The sequence below is a fragment of the Chlorocebus sabaeus genome, chromosome 21, assembly GCF_047675955.1.
Source record: "Chlorocebus sabaeus isolate Y175 chromosome 21, mChlSab1.0.hap1, whole genome shotgun sequence".
In the NCBI taxonomy this organism is placed as follows: domain Eukaryota; kingdom Metazoa; phylum Chordata; class Mammalia; order Primates; family Cercopithecidae; genus Chlorocebus; species Chlorocebus sabaeus.
Window position 1 is genome coordinate 65,993,993 of NC_132924.1, and position 19,596 is coordinate 66,013,588.

Here is a 19,596-nt window from a genome sequence, read left to right on the forward strand (position 1 = left end):
TCTTAAAATGATTGAGAAGATTACCTAGTACAGGGTGTCAGCACCATCCCCCACTCCTACATGGGAACCAGCTACTGTCAACAGTGCAATAGCTCATACATAACACAATCCGTTTTTATTAATGTCAAAATAAATCATCAAGATAGTGAATTAAGTAGAATTTGAAATTTGTTTTATATGCTTGTTAAACCAGAATTTTAAGAAAGTAATCTCCCCAGTATGATGATGTTTCATTTGCTTAGATTCTCTGAATTTTATATTGCTTTTCTTAAGGGGAGTTGAGGGCCCCTATGGATATAGTATCTAATGTATTTTTCCAATTATTTAGGAGTCCCCAGCAGGAACAGCCATTATTTTACAGATGGTAAGAAAGGCAGGTGTGTGAAGTGGCTGGCTAAAGTGCTTCATGACGCAAGTCATAAAATGAATGTGGAAAAATAGAGTTGTAAAAAGAAAAAATGTTATTTATAATTATTTTGAGACTTTTACTTTAAATCATTTTCTTAAGCATCTTTCTTCAGGTAAGTTAATCTACTCTTCCATAAGAATATTTGAGAATAAAACTGGGTGCCTAAAGGAGTTACTATACATGATTTCTACTAACTGGAAATAGCTATGGACAATTGCCTTTTATTTTGGTTCCCCAGCTTTAATAGTAGATTTCCTATTGCAGAAGTTGTTTTAAAGGATAAAAAATACTTTTAGCAGATTATGTGTTTAAGAAAAGGAACTTTTAGTCTCTTTTAAAAATGCCGTATTTAGTTATTAAATAGTTGATTTATTTATATTTTTGCATTTAGAATACCTTTTCTATTTTCCTCCACTGAGATATCAATTTTGTTTTGGAATGGCTAACCCATTTGGTATTTCTTGTTTAAAAATGAGAATAAAAATTTGGTAATATTGGCTTCTGGGGTTTGGCTGAGTTACAGCTGTTTTCTTATATTTTGCTTTGTGTGGGGGTGAATGCATGTGTGTGAGAGAATAAAAGGGCAGAGTTTAAAAGACTGCTCTCCTTGAAGGCAGAGGCTATCTTAATCATGATGTTCCGAGCACATGGATCAGGACCTAGAATCCTCTGGGGTAAATATTTTAGCTACAGCTCTTGTAGTCTAACATCAGGTTATTGAAAGAGACTCAGAGAAACACTACCAATATTATGAACTAACAGGATTGAAATGTGAATCTTGATGTATTCTTTTTGAAAAATAACCTTTTCGTGATTGCTATGTGCAAAGCATAATGAAATGTGCTGTTGGAGGAAAGGAAGAGGGTAGTGGAAGTCTCAAAATGAAAAAAACAAGTTGCTGCATAGAAACTTATGTCAGCTATGGAATAAAGGGAATGAATGGATAGAAGAGTAAGGGTGATAAGCAGGTTACCTATATTTTAAACAGTTATTTTATGATGAGGAACATGCTATATATGAAGGAAGGCCACCTATAGCTTAGGGTAAAAACATTTGGAAGTAACAGTCATTTCCCTACCAAAGTTCTCTCTCTTCTCTCATTTTGTTACTGATGTTTTAGCGTCTGTCGGCTGTCCCTTCTATTCATTTGCACTTTTCCTATGCTGCCAGTTTAAGATTTTTGTTATAAGCATGTTATATGACTTTTTTTTTTTTTTTTGGTAGACACAGATAATGTACAAGTGGATAGAGCCCAAAATCTGCCGGGAGGATCTCACAGATGCTATTAGATTGCCCCCTTCTGGAGAGAAGAAGGATTGTCCACCTTGCAACCCTGGATTTTATAACAATGGATCATCTTCTTGCCATCCCTGTCCTCCTGGAACATTTTCAGATGGAACCAAAGGTAGGATGTCAATTGGTCCAATAACTGGACCTTTAGCAAAATGATCTTGTTGGACTACTGTGACCATTTTCTGAATTTTTTTTTTTTTTTAATGGAAAGTGGTTACAGAATTTCTTTAGTTTTAGTAGACAAAAATTACAGTCAACTGTAATATTTTAGTTGCAGATAGATGGCTCGAATATAGCCATGTTGTATGCTTACTATCCAGAGCCTTTGAGAGATAGCATAAAAAGGACTCTGAAGTCAAATTGACTTGGATTTGAATCTGTATCCCCCATGCTATCAACAGTGTGATTTATCCAAGTTGTTTAAACTTTTTGAAGCTCAATTTTCTTGTCTGTAGGATGGTGGATAATATCTGGCTCATCATCGAGAATGACATTTCAAAATGTCATCTGTAGTACTTTTGCAGCAGGTATAAATGTTTGCAAAACATTTTCTTTCCTTACTCCTTTTTTTACTGATGTGATGATGCGAAGTGGCTACATTTAAAAATGATTGGAAAAGACCCTTCTCTTTCAGTTTTTCAGATGTCAATTTAAATCAGGCTTATTTATAAACCCAGCACTTTCCCAGCCCCTCAAGCCCTCAACTCTCAACCATTTCTCAATGTAGTCAATATTTTGAATTTCAATTAATCAGTTCATAAATGATATTAATATTCTGTTAAGTTGAATAACCAATAGGAAGAGTGAAATCTTTCTTTATTCATAAGGTGGAGGAACTGATTCTAAGGTCACATTCAGGAGAACTTGAACTCGTCTCATAATTAGTCTTTTTATGGAGGGTGATTAAGTGTTAACGGCTACTCCCAGACATGAAGGAAAAAATTATTTTTAAAGATTTTGTTTCTGTCCTTTTCCTTTTACATTTTAGTTAAGCATATATATATATATATATACTATATCTAGAATTTTGTTCTTTCCAGATTTCTTTTGAAAAGTTATTACATCCTGAGGGAACTGGTAGTCTAATATCTTTTTTTCCACTTCTCTCCCTGCTAATTGTAATGTAGTAGTGTTTGGAACAGAGAAAGAGGAAGTTGTCCAGTTGCAGTTTAATTTTAATTGTTGATCCTACTCGTCTCCTGTAGATTGTAGACCATGTCCAGCAGGAACGGAGCCTGCACTTGGCTTTGAATATAAATGGTGGAATGTCCTTCCTGGCAACATGAAAACTTCCTGCTTCAATGTTGGGAATTCAAAGTGCGATGGAATGAATGGTAAGTTCAAAACCAGCCTACTTGATGTATTTCAGCAATAGAGACATCATTCATTCTTGAACTCAGCTCTCTAAAATATGCCAAATATGGGTATGAGGAATTTTAATCTTATCATTTGGCTACTTGCCCATCTTCTGGTTGTACCATAAAAATAGTAAATGTGGTGTCACAGCCAGATGATGTTCATGTAAGAACAAACTATTAATTTTGCATTTTTTGGAGGTAATATTGAAGTAGATACTGAGGATCATTTTTTATGGTATAAATGCCAGAATAGATTTACCAAGGAGGGGGATGAAATCTATGTTCTTTACCATTTTAAAGAGTAGCATGATGGGATTTCTTTCTTGATTAGTCTGGCTCAGTACTGTGCCCTGGTGAGGGGTTAATTGACTTCAAATTCCCCTTGCCTGTCAACTCTATGATTGTATTTACAAAGTATATATGAATTCTACCTATTGAAATTTTGAAAATGTGGCAGAGTTCTACAGGACAGTTGTTGAGTTGTATATGTTCTTACCTTTTAAGTGCTTAGAGGGCTTGGAACTTACGTGTTCTGCAGTATGTGATGGTTGAATGAATGTATGTATTTTTAAACTTGATGCTAGGGGTAGGTATTATATATACCAGACCTTTACACTAAAATGCATCCTTTACTTATCACCTCACTGGCATTTTTTATCTGCTTGCTTTTCTCTATATTATGTTTACTTATTGCAAACACACATGTGTGTGCTTTTTAACACATATGTTTTAAATCAATACCTATTCAAAAAAAGGCTTGAGTCATAGGAAATGAAGTGTATACATGAGCACAGAGATTGACAAATAATAGATCTTTGAATAATGTTAAACAGATGAGTGAAAGAGGAAAAGACAAAGCCTCAATCTATATATTAAATGGGAGATATTCTTCTTTATTGACCAATAATCCCATTTAAAAAAATTTGTCAAGGTTGGGTGTGGTGGCTCACACCTGTAAAGCACTTTGGGAGGCTGAGGCTGGCGGATCATGAGGTCAGGAGATCGAGACCATCCTGGTGAACATGGTGAAACCCCGTCTCTACTAAAAATACAAAAAAAGTAGCCAGGCATGATGGTGGGCGCCTGTAATCCCAGCTACTTGGGAGGCTGAGGCAGGAGAATGGCATGAACCCAGGAGGCGGAGCTTGCAGTGAGCAGAGATCGCGCCACTGCACTCTAGCCTGGGCGATAGAGCGAGACTCCGTCTCAAAAAAAAAATAATAAATAAATTTAAAAAATTGTCCTTCGAGAGAAGAAGAATAAGATATAATAGCTGTTAACTGATCATGAAGGTTTTTTTTTTTCCTAAAATGCCCTATAATTGAATTTTAAGTTGAGGAAATTAAGACCTATTGGAAAAGTAAGATTGGGAAGGCAAGGGCGTTGAATAACTCTATAAAAGTACTAATATGTGTGTGTGTGTGTGTGTGTGTGTGTATTCACTTACTAGTAAAGATTATCTGATACTTTAATTTGATCTTATAGAAACCTTACTCATAGCTTAAACTCTGGAAATAGTTGATTTACCCACTTGCTTACTCATTTACTGAGAGTCTATTTTAAAATTTTTCTTAGTTTTCAGTAATGTTCAATGATTAACTGAAACTTATAAATCTGTGCAGTATTAGTGTGTGGTATTAGTGTGTGGTATTGAAATAGTAAACAGTAACATAAAAACTACAAAGATAAAAGGTGGTGTATATTTTGTGACTGGCTGGTGCGGTAGCCAACCTTGTGAGGAGCAGTACTCACAAGAACAAAGGTGAAATGGAGAGGCACAGGGGCAGCCCGTCTCCTGGGATAGTCACCCACCCAGGCATGGAGTTAAAGTGAGTGTGCTTTGACCAACTTGACTGTATGATTTGGAGTGCTTTGAGATTCATGTAGTCTTGGTCTGATTTTCACACAGTTACAGAACAGGTATGTGGAAGTAAATCTTCATGTGGTAAAATTTTGCCTAAGAGAAATTCAAAATTGGAGACAAGTTACTTTTTATTCATGAAGATGTTCATTGGGCCTTATCTATAACAACAAAAATTGTAATAATTGAAATATCCGGAAATAGGATAATGTTTACAAAAGTTATATTATGCTAGTGGAATGAAATATTATGCAATCATTATGTGGAAGTTGTACAGAAAACAATTTGGCAATGTTTCAGAAATTTAGAAGGTTCCTATTCTCCAAGCCAAAAATACAACTTATGGGGATTATACCAAGGAAACAGTGTGATGTAAAGAAAAATTATGCACAAAAATATTAATTTTAGAGTTATTTATAAGAGTGAAAAATAGGAGAAAACAAACTAAATTTTCAATAATGGGGTATGGTTAAATAAAATTATGATATAACTATATAACATTGTTAAGTTGTTAAAATTAGATGTACAAAGGATTTTTAGTGGTTTTCTAAAGATACATAATAGTTGTACATATTTTGGGGATACATGTGATATTTTGATATATGCATACAATGTGGAATGATCACATAAGGATAATGGGATATTATCTCAAACATTGATCTTTTTAATGTTGGGGACATTCTAATTCTTCTAGCTGTTTTGAATAACACAAACAATTACTACTAACTACACCCTACTGTATATTGAACACTAAATCTTATTTCTTGTATTTAACTGTATTTTTGTATCCATTAATGAACTGCTGTTTATCTCAATGGGGGGAATATTTTTGATAGAATGATGATTAGAAAAATCAGAAGACAATGTTAAATGAAAGAAAACAGAAAATAAAGTAGATTATATGGTAAAATCTAAGGCATATATTTTAAAAGCATACACTAGAAAAATACAAAAAAGAATGTTAAAAGGCTATTCCTTGGAGATGGGAGGTTTATGTGAAGTATGAATTACTCTGTTTTTAAATTTGGTTTACTGTATTTGATATTCCTTATAGACACTCATTGCTTTCAAAATCAGAATAGTAACACAGAATATTGATTTAAAAATATATTCATTTGACCCAATAACTCTTTTATTGGTGTTCCTTTTTAGAAAAATATTGAAAATACAGAAAAGCTTTACAGAAAAAGTTTATTGTAGTTTCTATTATATTACTTAAAAGTAAAACAAACCAAATGGTTAAAATGGGTGTGTAATCAACAGTAGGTAAGTCCTGTAGTGGGAGGGAGTTGGTGAATTATGCAAATTATATTTAGCTGAATAATAAAATATTATTTCAGTCATTAACATGTTTATGAAGTATTTATAAAAGTGCTTATGAAATAATGTTAATTTATAAAAGCATGATACAAAATTATTTATAATAAGAGCTCAGTGATGTAAAAACATGTATGCATTGAAATAAAGTGAAAAGAAACATCACAGCACATGGTGTTTTTTTCTAGGTAATGAAGTTATAAGTAATTTTAGGTTTCAACTTTTAAATTTTTCTTTTAAATTTAAAATTTTTATGATAAATATAAGTATGATTTTTAAATACAAAATAATCTTAAAATATAAAACATATGTAGAAACATGGAAAATATGAGAGTCACTCTTATGGAAAAAGGAAAATATGAAATTGCATATGCCCTTATTGAACTGTGCATATGGACAAAGACTAGAAGGGAATGTATAAAAATTATAGTAGCTGTTAGGGTGTTAGGTAAGCAGTAAATGTTTTTGAAATCAATATTCTGGTTGACACTGTTCCATGTAGTTTTTATGCTTGAGAATGGATAAAAATAACAACTAGGGCACAGTAAAAGGCAGTATTTCCTGGGTTTTCTACTGACTTTGGTATGCCCTGGTTGGTATAAAAAAAAGTGTTAATTTCTATATTGATGACATGTCAAAATTATGATAATCTGTGCATACTGGGTTACATAAAATATATTGAAATTTCACTTCTTTCTTTTTACATTATAAAATGTGGTCCTTAGAACATTTAAACTCACAGGTGAGGCTTACATATTTCTCACATTTGACAGCAATGGTCTATCACTTAAGGCACTTATATTGATACTAGCCTTCTAGTTTCCCTTTGAGGCCACTGTCCTCCTGCTTTTCTTGTCCAGTACATTACCATGCGTGTGTCTTTCCACACACAGCTCTGCTGCCACGTTAGCAGTCTGGAGTTCCGAGTCAGGGGGTTCAATGCAGTCGATTCTTTTATTTCTTCTCCTTGATGTTTTTCCTGCTAAGGGTATCATCAGTGTTTAATTTCTTAGGGCTCCTACAACAGAGTGCCACACACTGGATGGCTTCAAATGACAGAAAAGTATTCTCTCAGAGTTCTAAAGGCCAGAAGTCTGAAATCAAGGTGTTGGCAGGACTATGTTTTCTCTGAAGCCTTTAGGGAAATATCCCTTCTTGCCTTTTCTAGCTTCTGGTAGCCCCGGGAATTCCTTGACTTGTGACAGCATAACTTTAGTCTCTGCTTCCATCTTCACAGGGCCATCCTCCCTTTGGGTCTGTGTGTCCCTGTGTCTTCCTATGATCCTCTCCCTTTGTGTCTACGTCTGTGACCATATTTTCCTCCCCTCATAAGGACACCTGTCATTTTGGATTAAGGTCCATCCTAATAACCTCATCTTAACTTGATGATATGCATACAGTCTTTGTTTCCCAATAAGGTCTCATCTACGGGTATTGGTGGTGGGGATTTCAACATATCTTTTCTCAAGGACACAGTCAACCCATAACAAGTGTTCTGTTCGGCTGAACCTGTGGCTGGAGTTGCCCCAAAAGTGGCTGGCAGGGGCACTCCCAAAAGGGACTTCCCCAAACTGTCCTGAGACAAGGCCAGTTGGGATTTCAACAAAAGAAGCACTAAACACCACGATGATCAGTCCAAAGCATTGATTAGGGTTTACCTACAGAGGGGCCTGTAGCATACCTCACAATGGACAGTAAGACAAGGAATGTTCTACTGAGGTGTGTCTGGAATGAAGGGAGTCGGGTTGTAGAGTTTAGATGAAGGTTTGAGGAGTTTAGCTCAAGGCTGGGGCTAGTTTCTTTCAGTATTTTAGACAACAACCTAAACAGCTCTATCAGTGCCTGGGAACATTTAAGGCCCTGGCTTGGGGTCAAGCCTTCAGGTAGTGGAGAGGACATGCAGCTGGCCAGGTCTCAAAGGGGTCAAAACACTCTGTTTCTCAGTACAGAGAAAAAAGTGGAGGACATTGGGGAACTCTCTAACAAGCAATATTCAAACATGGGAAATGTTTATTTCCTCCTGCTGGGGTATTAGTGCTCCAAACTTAGCTCTCTTTACCATCCTAGTACTGCCTTCTTTTCTTTTGCCCTTCCCTATTCTATCCCTCCTCATGGCATTTCTGAACACTAGGAGTTGTTCTCAGAGAAACATTTCGTAAAGTCCTCCCTTTCTTGATATAGAATTGCTCCAAGTAGGAATATCCTTCTGCATTTTATCCGCATTGCAAGTTTGCAGTCTCTTTAAACCTAAGTGCCTCTCATATTGCTTACACTGCAGTCAAGGGCCTGTTGTCTCACCGGGTCAGACTGTTTTATGGCTATTCAACTCTTAGAATTCTCTACCCGCTTATCTCTCTTTTCAACCACAGTAGATAGCCAAACAATGGACATCTCTCTTGTAAGTATGTACATTAGTAGGTATTATTTTTAAGATTAGCTTGATTGATGTATAGTCAACATATCAACTGTGTATAAATTGTTGATTATAACATTTCAAAAATCGCCAAGTCAATCTAGCACTGAATCAGCCTCTTCCTTAGTTTCTTTCTTATACCTCTTGCAGTAGCAGATACTGATATTTTCTTTTAGAGATGGAAATGCCAATGCTGAGGTATTGCCATTAATTAATAACCTTGCTTGATGGTATGTTGGAGAGGCCTCTCTTTTCCTCATTTTACTGTGGCCATTTCAGTTTATATTGATTGTTACTTTGCAGAAGATGGACCTCATAATGGTTCTCTGTGCACAGCTCTATACTGTTGAGAGTTGTGTGTGTCTGTCTCTCATGTTCTACTGACTCCTCAGTGAGGGTGGACTTTGTCTTACCTTCCTATCCCAGTGCATATCATAGTTCTTGGCACTCAGTAAACACTAGTTGAATAAATAAGTGAATGAATGCAGAACAGAGGTTAAATTAGGGAGCAATACAGCAAATTATAAGAATGAACCTCGGGTCCCAAATCTTTTCTATTAAGTAATTTGAAGTTTCTATTGCACATTTGTTGCCTGAAGACTAGGATTGTTCATCTCAATATATTAGATTAGATAGAGACCATCTATTTTAGTTAAAATATGAATCATGCTTCATTGAGAAAACTGTTGTTACCCCATTAAGTATCTTTTATTCAAAATAATGTGTCACTTGGTTCCTCTTGGAACATCTCCCTCGGCATGAAATTTGCAACTGTGATTAAAAATAGGGAATTCATTTGTAGCATTTCTAACTTTGAATGGAAACACTACTGCTTCTTCTTACTTTTACCTTATTTAAACAGATTGTTGGAAATCATTAATGGAACTTTTGTTAATAAAATAACTTTTATTATTTCTAGGTTGGGAGGTGGCTGGAGATCATATCCAGAGTGGGGCTGGTGGTTCTGACAATGATTACCTGATCTTAAACTTGCATATCCCAGGATTTAAGTAAGGAAAACAATTCTAATTCTTTTCTGTAAGAATCCTCACACCTGTTTCCCCACATAAATAAAAAAGTAGGGCTACTTTATGGAACAATATTGCAAAAATACTTAGTAAATAACAAGCTGTCACAGGATAATGTATTATATTGAAGGGTATCTGTAGAATTAGTGATTGAGAAACTATAAATGTTAGTTATATATTACTTGGATAAAGCTGAAAAATTTAAACAATAGTGTGTCCAAATACTACAATAACTTTGATTTTTGGATGCTTAATGAAGAGGTCAGTCCAAGTTGTTTGCAGGAATATCTTGTGGTTTATTTATCTATTTTTTCTCAGTTCTCTTGGTAAAATAGTATGTTAGAAATTTCTTAATTCCATTTTGTTTTAGTTCACCATGTTGAAATTATCCAGTAGGAGTTTTTTCCTTTAGGATGAATGGTGTCATTTACAACAAGAGGTTCAAGCATATTACCATGGTTATGTGGACTCAATGTCTACGAAGGGTGTGGACAGGTAGGATTAAGTGAGGAAGGAGTTGTGGGTGAGGGAATTGGTAGATTAGAGGAAGAGAAGAGCATGGCTTTTTGTTTAATAAAAATAGTAGCTTAATTTTATTCTAAATTGTATTTAGAACATACTATAAATACTGCCATTTTAATCTGTCAAATAGACCACCAACATCTATGACTGGAGCCACGGGTTCTGAACTAGGAAGAATAACGTTTGTCTTTGAGACCCTCTGTTCAGCCGACTGTGTTTTGTACTTCATGGTGGTAAGTGGATGGGCAGCTTTCAAAGGCAGATTTCTAAGCTTAGCATTCTCCTTCAAGTGTAAATTTATTTGTGGCAAGTTGGGATAATAAATCCTTTTTTTTTATATATATTCTTAGCACCTTTCATAAACATTAAAAAATATCTAAAGTAATTAAGAATTGTGCAATGAAGTCCACAAATAACCTGTTTATTCCTCATGAGAAAGACTAAGTAAGGGAGCTCGGGTGACTGACAGAGGCCAGGGAATATTAATCTGGTAAAAAAATTCCTTCATGAAAATGTCACCAGCAGAATGAAAATTCTCCCCTGATAACCATTCAGCTATTCAAACTATCTGGAAGGAAAAAACATTGTACTAATAAGTCAGGGCAGAAAATAATGGAGATGTAGAACGCTGAGAAGAAAGAGAGCATTTAGACAAAAGACTTCACTATGCTCATGTCATAATGTTGCCCGTTTCTTTTCTAGATGTCATACAAACCTCTACTCTTAACTTGAGGAAAGTATCAGGAAAATTACTAAGACCTTATGTGAGAGTTAGAAGGTTGTTGGCTAAGAGTTTAACATTACAATTAAATAGTTACTTCACAGACCTGCTTTGTTTTTGTTTGTGTGTGTGTTTTTTTTTTTCCAACGCCTTTTAGTAGCTAGTTAACAGTTTATTAACAATTTTCTCCGGGATATGCAAAATATGAGGAGACTTAAACATTTATTTGTGATTAGTGATAGCTTAAATGAAGGCAGACTTTTTTTCTGAAAAAAAAAAAATATCGACTTTGTAGCAGTAAAAGATCACGAATAATCTTCAGTACAGCCATCTGTATCACAAATAACCGACAAGTCTTCAATTCTCCCAAGTCTGCCTCCTTATTTCTTTAGTTTGTTCTTCTCATACTCAGTGCCTTTGCTGAAATGCAGACTAATATTATCTCTTAACTGGACTATTCAGTAGTCTCCTATACATTCTTCTCATCTCTACTCTTTCATCTATACTGCTGTCAAAATTATCCTTTTTCTTTTTGGAGACGAAGTCTTACTCTTTCACCCAGGCTGGAGTGCAGTGGTGTGATCTCGGCTCACTGCAAACTCTGCCTCCGGAGTTCAAGTGATTCTCCTGCCTCAGCCTCCTGAGTAGCTGGATTTACAGGCATGCACCATACGTCTAGCTAATTTTTGTATTTTTAGTAGAGATGAGGTTTCACCATGTTGGCCAGGCTGGTTTCAAATTCCTTACCTCAGGTCATCCGTGCACTTCAGCCTCCCAAAGTGCTGGGATTACAGGCATGAGTGACAGTGCCCAGCCAAAATTATCCTTAACCAGAAAAATAACAGTAGAGGCTGGCGCGGTGGCTCACTTCTGTAATCCCAGCACTTTGGGAAGCTGAAGCAGGTGGATTGCTTGAGTCCAGGTGTTTGAGAGCAGCCTGGGCAACATGGCAAAACCCCATCTCTACAAAAAAAAAAAAAAAAAAAAAAAAATTAGCTGGCCACGATGGCGCATACCTTCCATCCTAGCTACTTGGGAGGCTGAGGTGGGAGGATCAGCTGAGCCCGGGAGGTCGAGGCTGCAGTTAGTCATGATCATGCCACTACACTGCAGCCTGAGCAACAGGCCCCGTCTCTAAAACAAAACAAAACAAAGAAACCCCCCCCCCCCAAAACTGAACAGTAGAGGAATGAAGAACAAAGCTATCCCTTCCCTTGGTGCTTTTTACGGCCTACAGCAATTATTCTTAAAGTGTGGCCCCTGGACCAGCACCACCTGGGTCCCCTTGGAAATTGTTAGAAATGCATATTTCTGGGTCTCAGCTTAGTCTTACTGAATGAGAAACTCTGTGGTCGCAGCAATCTGTATTTTAGCAAGCATTGAGGGTAGTTCTGAAATACTTTAGAGTTTGAGAACCAATGGCCTCTGAATACACTTCAAATTCTGTAACATGGTGTTTCTATGGCTCTTCGTATTCTTTCCCCAGCCTCTGTTTCCAAACCTGCTTTTATGACTCACCTGTCTTTAGTCACCTGAGTTTGTTGGTGTTAGTGGAACACTCTGTACTTTTTCATTCCCTATGTGTTAACACTCTAAGCTAGAATGACATTCTTCCTTTTGCTGTTTTGTCTGGTGAACTCCCAATCATACTTAAGTGGCAGCTCAAACTTCACCTTTTCTCAGAAGCTCTCTCTTACTCCTTTCAGTCAAGTTAGCCACTCTCTCCCGTGTGCTTCTAAAACCCTTTGAAAAATCCCTGTTTTAATTATGTGAACTTATTTATGTTTTTGTCTCTCTTACTCAACCAGGCATCCCTAAGAGTAGGGATCTTATGATATTTATATTGTTGAATCAATCCTAGAGCTTTTAGCTTTTAGCAAAGTCTACCTTTGTTTTTTTCCTCTGTGTGATTTGATCTTCTCACAGGACTTTTGGAGATCTCAAACTAAATAATATATAAAATGCTTTGAATATCACGTAGTGCTTCACAAATGTAAGGTGGTATTATGGGCACTAATGCATTACATTTCGTTTATTATAACTCATAATGATGTTTAATGAAGCACTATCGATATATTATGAGCTGCTTTTTGGGAATGATTTCATTGTTTGGTTACATGGGATTTCTATAATGTATGATGAGCATTTTCTGTTATTCCTGTCTGTGGTGTGAACTCAGGATGTGTCTCTTTAGAGCATATTTGATTACTTTATCACATGTTTGATTCCTGTATTATCAAAGGATGAAAAACAAAGAGACTTGTCTTGAGCTCATGGAACCTTATTGCCAGCATACCAGATAATTAATGGAAGCCCATCCAAATTCCTAAGTGATCTATCAGGATTTTTGCCAGATAGAACATTCAGGGTTTAGGCTTGGTTTTCTTTTTATGTAAATTAGATGTGTGTTACATTATCTGGTCACCTTATTAATATTTGCTTTCTAGTCATGTTGACGACAGCATATCAGTTGAAATATCACAAATTTGTGTGATTTTAATATTATCTTGAATTTAGTTAAATAAATAAGAAATAAAATATAAATTAAACCTTTTGGAAGTCAAGTATAAGCAAGAGAGGATTTCATGAACATAAAATAACATTCTGCTTAACATGCACTTGGATAAAGTAACCCTGAAACTTGCAAGTATAATTCAGGGGAACTTGGAATTCCTATGTAAGAGCTCCCTATCAGAATCTCTGAAGGAAAAAGATAAAAAATTGCAAGCCTTTCCATTCAATGATAATCTTAGAAGTTTATTGTAAGAAGTTTGAGGAGTTATGTTTCCTCTTCTAAGTATATATGCCCAGCCAGATCACACACATGAAACAAAAATAGACAATAAAAACAAAAAACCCCAACCCTTTAACATACTATGATTTGAGACCTCTTTCAAGTTACATGAACAATGTGGTTGATATATTGTGATTACTGAGTGAGTTAGGTGCTTGTGCAGACTTGAAGGTAAGTTTTAAGAGTTCTGGGATTACATGCTCTGTTTGTAAATAGTCATAAACTCTAATTGGTTTACTTTAAATATAAATACATTTGTAATATATACACAGGTATATTAATGTTGAGTTTGTGTTTTATTTGAATATATTTTTTTCCACTGTGTTTTAGGATATTAATAGAAAAAGTACGAATGTGGTAGAATCATGGGGCGGAACCAAAGAAAAACAAGCTTACACCCATATCATCTTCAAGAATGCAACTTTTACATTTACATGGGCATTCCAGAGAACTAATCAGGGTCAAGATGTAAGTTCCAAGCACTTTTTCTTTCTTTAAATACACTAATGATGCCCCCTTGTGGAGATACATATGAAGTGATCACTCAAATTTGGAAGAAAAGACTGCTTCTTTAAAAATATAGAATGAATAATCTGGTTATGGAGTCAGTGGTATAAAAATGATAATTTTTTATTTTTTGAGAGTAAGAATGTATGGAATAAAATAACAACATGTCTTTGAATTGTTCTTCACTCTGAACAAATATAGTTTTTGGAAACTTACAAGAAGGAAAATCTAATTTTGCAGTTCTCTAAAAATAGCTTGTTTTTAAAGCTTTCTGAGGCTTTGTGAAGATGGGCGACTTTCTTCCTCTTCATCTGAGTCATCTGATGTTTATCTAAGAGCCATTAACTAGTGTTTTTTATTTTTTCATTACAGTAATATTTCCTTTACAGCCTGGAGAATGTGTATGTACACACTATTGAGCTAACACACAGAATCATTTCCTTTATTTTCCCTGCCAGAATAGACCTATTCCTCCCCTAAGTATATTCCATTGTACCATATGTTTCAATAGTAGCAGGACTTATTTTGTGGATCTCCATAGATGTAACCTTCCCAAGGTGAGAACAAGATAAACCACTTGTTCAAAAGTGGCCGTAATGCTATGGTGGCAAATGTATGGCTTTTTCTCTTCTTCTCTTCAGGCTTTCAGTGGGGGAACAAATTCCCCAGATTGTATTTGACTCTAGTTATTCCTTATGAATGTTAAGATTACCGTCCTGTGGGACATGAACCTTTCCTTGCCTTCCATTTATCTTTGTCCCAGACAGAAAGCATTAAGTAGTCTGGGGTAACACTGCTCTGTACTGATAGAGTGATGCCCACTGCTTAATTAAAGCCAGACCTTAAAGTGACCCAGTGTTACAAGAAGGAAAATCATAATAAGACCCAGGTTTTTGCCCTCTAGTTCACATCTTTTCTGTATGCTGATTAGGGAAAGGACTGGAGAAGGAAAGGAAGACTCAGTCAAATTGTGTGATTGCATTGATTTAACACAGTTAATGTTTGTATGTGACTAGAGGTCCTAGTCTTCTAAGATTTTCTAATCCCCATTCCAAGGCATTTCTACCCTGCCACACTTTCAACATCCTGTTGTATCATTTGATTTAGGCTAAGATGTGAATAAACAATGTTGGGAGATAAAAAAACTGTTCCTGTCTTTAAACTATACTAGTTCTTCTGGATATGAGGTCTATAATTGCATCCTAATTTCTACCAATTGTGACAGATCTCACAGTAATTGTGACAAAACTCCTGGAACTCTATTATTGTGGAAATTAGTTTTTGGTGTCAAGATTTAAGATTTTTAAAAAGAAGAACCAAATAGCAGTGATATTAATCTATTGTCAATTACAAACTATTAGGCTGGAACACTCTAGTTATTTTGATGATATCAACATAAGACATAATCTGGTTGTACAACTAAGCCCCAAGGCAGAAGTCATTACTTTCTGCTCTTTTTTTAGAATAGACGATTCATCAATGACATGGTGAAGATTTATTCTATCACAGCCACTAATGCAGTTGATGGGGTGGCGTCCTCATGCCGTGCCTGTGCCCTCGGTTCTGAACAGTCGGGTTCATCGTGTGTCCCCTGCCCTCCAGGCCACTACATTGAGAAAGAAACCAACCAGTGCAAGGAATGTCCACCTGACACCTACCTGTCCATACATCAGGTCTATGGCAAAGAGGCTTGTATTCCATGTGGGCCTGGGAGTAAAAGCAATCAGGTAAGTGGGTCTGCATTTCAGGTATCCGCATGAAAACACATTTTAATAGAGAAATTCAAGGGTTCTCCTTAACGTTTCTTTGGGAGCTATGAGGTTGCTATTTATTCTGAAATAAGACTTTCAACTTACCATTTCTCTTTTCTCCCTTCTTGCATTTATTAAACACTTACTGTATGTCATGAAAGTACTAGTTACTGGTGACACAAAATATTAAAAGCTCCCAAATAAGAATGCTTTTCCAAAATATTAAAACTGATTTCTTGTGTATTGTTTAGGTACAGCAAATAAACTACCTATCTGTAGGCTGGCTATAGCAGTCATCTGGGAACAGCTAGTGTTTCTTACAATTTTTAGTGGCAAAGATTGATGCCATATTACGAGTGAAGGACAAAGCAGTTTTACTGTCTGTTTAAATTTACATAACAGAATTTTGGCTATTTCTTACTATTGTTCTTCACTCTGAACAAATATCATTTCTACAAGGAACAAACTTGAGGATAACTGTACTCTGTCTTTAAAAGATTCTGAATTTTCTGAACTCTGGCTAGAAAAATCTAGTTAGAGTTTAGAAATTCTTGATATTAGTGTGGTAAAGTATATTATAGCTAAGATTAAATTACTGGAATAGTTTTTACACCTAGAACTTTTTTCAAACACATTTTAGTAGCAGCTAATATTTTCTTTCCTGCTATATCGTTTCTTTATCTTTAATCAAAGGACCATTCGGTTTGCTATAGTGACTGCTTTTTCTACCATGAAAAAGAAAATCAGAGTTTGCACTATGACTTTAGCAACCTCAGCAGTGTGGGCTCATTAATGAATGGCCCCAGCTTCACCTCCAAAGGAACAAAATACTTCCATTTCTTCAATATCAGTTTATGTGGGCATGAGGTGAGTTCTGGCTGTCAAGGTGAGATGGACCTATATTTCAGCTCCGATTGAGCTGATATTTTCTGTGTTAATGGACCAGTGAATTCTCTATGGATATCAACCAAGTGTCAGAAACTGAAGTTTGATTGCTTAGATCCTCTATTGCCTCCTAGAATATTGGCAGATTTCTCCACCAGGGGCAACCTTGTCTGGTTCTCAGTGTATCAAATCACTTATGCAGTCAGTTGAAACCCGAAGCTTGGAGCTATGGTGTAAGTGCTTTGAAGATGTTTCGTTTTCATAAAAATGGGTCAGGGTTGTCAATCTTACCTCTTTTTTAGGCAGGAAGTTATTTGAGAAAGTTGTACTGTTGTTTATGTTGTCAATTTTGTGTTTTAAAAAGAAAAAGACTTTTTTTTTTCTTTTTATTTATTATTAGACTTTAAGTTCTAGGGTACATGTGCATAATGTGCAGGTTTGTTACATATGTATACTTGTGCCATCTTGGTGTGCTGCACCCATCAACTCGTCAGCGCCCGTCAACTCGTCATTTACATCAGGTATAACTCCCAATGCAATCCATCTCCCCTCCCCCCTCCCCATAATAGGCCCAGGTGTGTGATGTTCCCCTTCCCGAGTCCAAGTGATCTCATTGTTCAGTTCCCACCTATGAGTGAGAACATGCCGTGTTTGGTTTTCTGTTCTTGCGATAGTTTGCTGAGAATCATGGTTTCCAGCTGCATCCATGTCCCTACAAAGGACACAAACTCATCCTTTTTTATGGCTGCATAGTATTCCATGGTGTATATGTGCCACATTTTCTTAATCCAGTCTGTCATTGATGGACATTTGGGTTGATTCCAAGTCTTTGCTATTGTGAATAGTGCTGCAATGAACATACATGTGCATGTGTCTTTATAACAGCATGGTTTATAATCCTTTGGGTCATATGGTATTTCTAGTTCTAGATCCTTTAACCCTAGAAGAAAACCTAGGTAATACCATTCATGACATAGGCATGGGCAAGGACTTCATGTCTAAAACACCAAAAGCAATGGCAACAAAAGCCAAAATTGACAAATGGGATCTAATTAAACTAAAGAGCTTCTGCACAGCAAAAGAAACTACCATCAGAGTGAACAGGCAACCTACAGAATGGTAGAAAATTTTTGCAATCTACTCATCTGACAAAGGGCTAATATCCAGAACCTACAAAGAACTCAAAAAATTTACAAGAAAAAAACAAACAACTCCATCAAAAAGTGGGCAAGGGATATGAACAGACATTTCTCAAAAGAAGACATTCATACAGCCAACAGACACATGAAAAAATGCTTGTCATCACTGGCCATCAGAGAAATGCAAATCAAAACCACAATGAGATAGTAATCTCACACCAGTTAGAATGGCAATCATTAAAAAGTCAGGAAGCAACAGGTGCTGGAGAGGATGTGGAGAAATAGGAACACTTTTACACTGTTGGTGGGATTGTAAACTAGTTCAACCATTATGGAAAGAGACAGACTTTCAAGAGGAAGTTTGTTCAAAATAAAAAGGAGACATGCAGGGCCAAATATCAGTTGATAAGTTAGGCTTAAATCATACAAATGGATTTTATTTTCTGTGAGAAGAAGAGGAATCTTAATTGATGCAATGGTGAGAGGTTACAGGACCATAATGCCCAATATTTTAATGGACATATGAGGTTAGGGTTGGGAAGTATGTACAGGTATATGCATGCAGAGTAGAAACAGAATAAGGCATTTCCTCCATGTCACTTCCCATATTAACTCCTATATTTTCAATTGTCTTCATTATGAGATACTATGCAAAGCTTTGCACAAAGGAAACAAAAAGAGATCTGATGACCATAGAGGTTTTCAAACAAAAAGATCCATAACATTTTACGTAGTATGACAGTTGTCCTGTTTTGATTTTACCTGGTGTGATCCAAGACACTCAGTAGATTAGTTACTCAGTTCACTCAATAAATATAAATACCTGTTATGTGCCAGATAGTGTGGGAAGCAGTGAATAAGATTAATTCCATTATCTATCATACTTCTATCACAATCTTATCCCACATTAGCACTACCTTTTTTTCTACCTTCTCTTCTCTTCCCCTTTGGCTTCTATCTCTTTCTTTCCTTTTTATTCTTTTTTTTTTTTTCTTTTAGCTTCCACTATTTTCCTTTTTCTTTCCTAAGTACCTTTTCTTTGCTCTTTTTCATTATTTGTTATTGGCTTCAACATTTTAATTTAAGCCTAGTAAAAAAATATATAGTGGTGAGAAGGCCTATTGTTGTGAGAAGGCCTGGTAGCAGGAGAAAAATGTATAGGTTAGGTCTGCTAGCTGCATTAAGAAAGAGAATCTTTTATATTTTTCTTTTTACACATCTGTGTACACTCTATATCTAACACCAGTGAAATGGTTTTCCTATTTTTACATTTACTTTGTAGAAATTATGGAGCAAGCTATAGTCCTTTGCAGTGGGACTATAGTATATTTAAACAATTTTTCCATTTTTATAAGTTATGTCTTCAATTATTTAATAAATTATTAGAAAAGCAAATCTCTGTATTCCCTTTAACTTGTACAGTTGAACAGATACACATCATTGAATCTAAGAGTAGGTGAATAAAGACACTTGTAGTGACCAACTATTTAGAATTCAGGTGTTTTTCTAGAATTTTGCTGCAGTACGACTTGCTTTCTTCTTTAGCCTTCACATTACCTTTCTGCTACACATAGGATCATAAAGGAAAAGGAAGACCA

General features: G+C 35.8%; 1 protein-coding gene across 5 annotated transcripts in view; it reads left to right on the top strand.

The window, feature by feature from the left end:
- ELAPOR2 (endosome-lysosome associated apoptosis and autophagy regulator family member 2) overlaps window positions 1–19,596 on the top strand; it is a 179,920-nt gene that overhangs the window by 126,296 nt on the left and 34,028 nt on the right. For 4 of the 5 annotated variants that reach the window (XM_007982316.3, XM_007982318.3, XM_038004558.2 and 1 more), the window contains 7 exons: window positions 1,634–1,814; window positions 2,908–3,036; window positions 9,571–9,661; window positions 10,332–10,434; window positions 14,047–14,184; window positions 15,687–15,950; window positions 16,668–16,841. In XM_007982316.3, the coding sequence (XP_007980507.3) occupies window positions 1,634–1,814; window positions 2,908–3,036; window positions 9,571–9,661; window positions 10,332–10,434; window positions 14,047–14,184; window positions 15,687–15,950; window positions 16,668–16,841 (1,080 nt within the window). The remainder of the gene's footprint in view (window positions 1–1,633; window positions 1,815–2,907; window positions 3,037–9,570; window positions 9,662–10,331; window positions 10,435–14,046; window positions 14,185–15,686; window positions 15,951–16,667; window positions 16,842–19,596) is intronic. The other variant, XM_007982319.3, reaches the window with a different exon arrangement.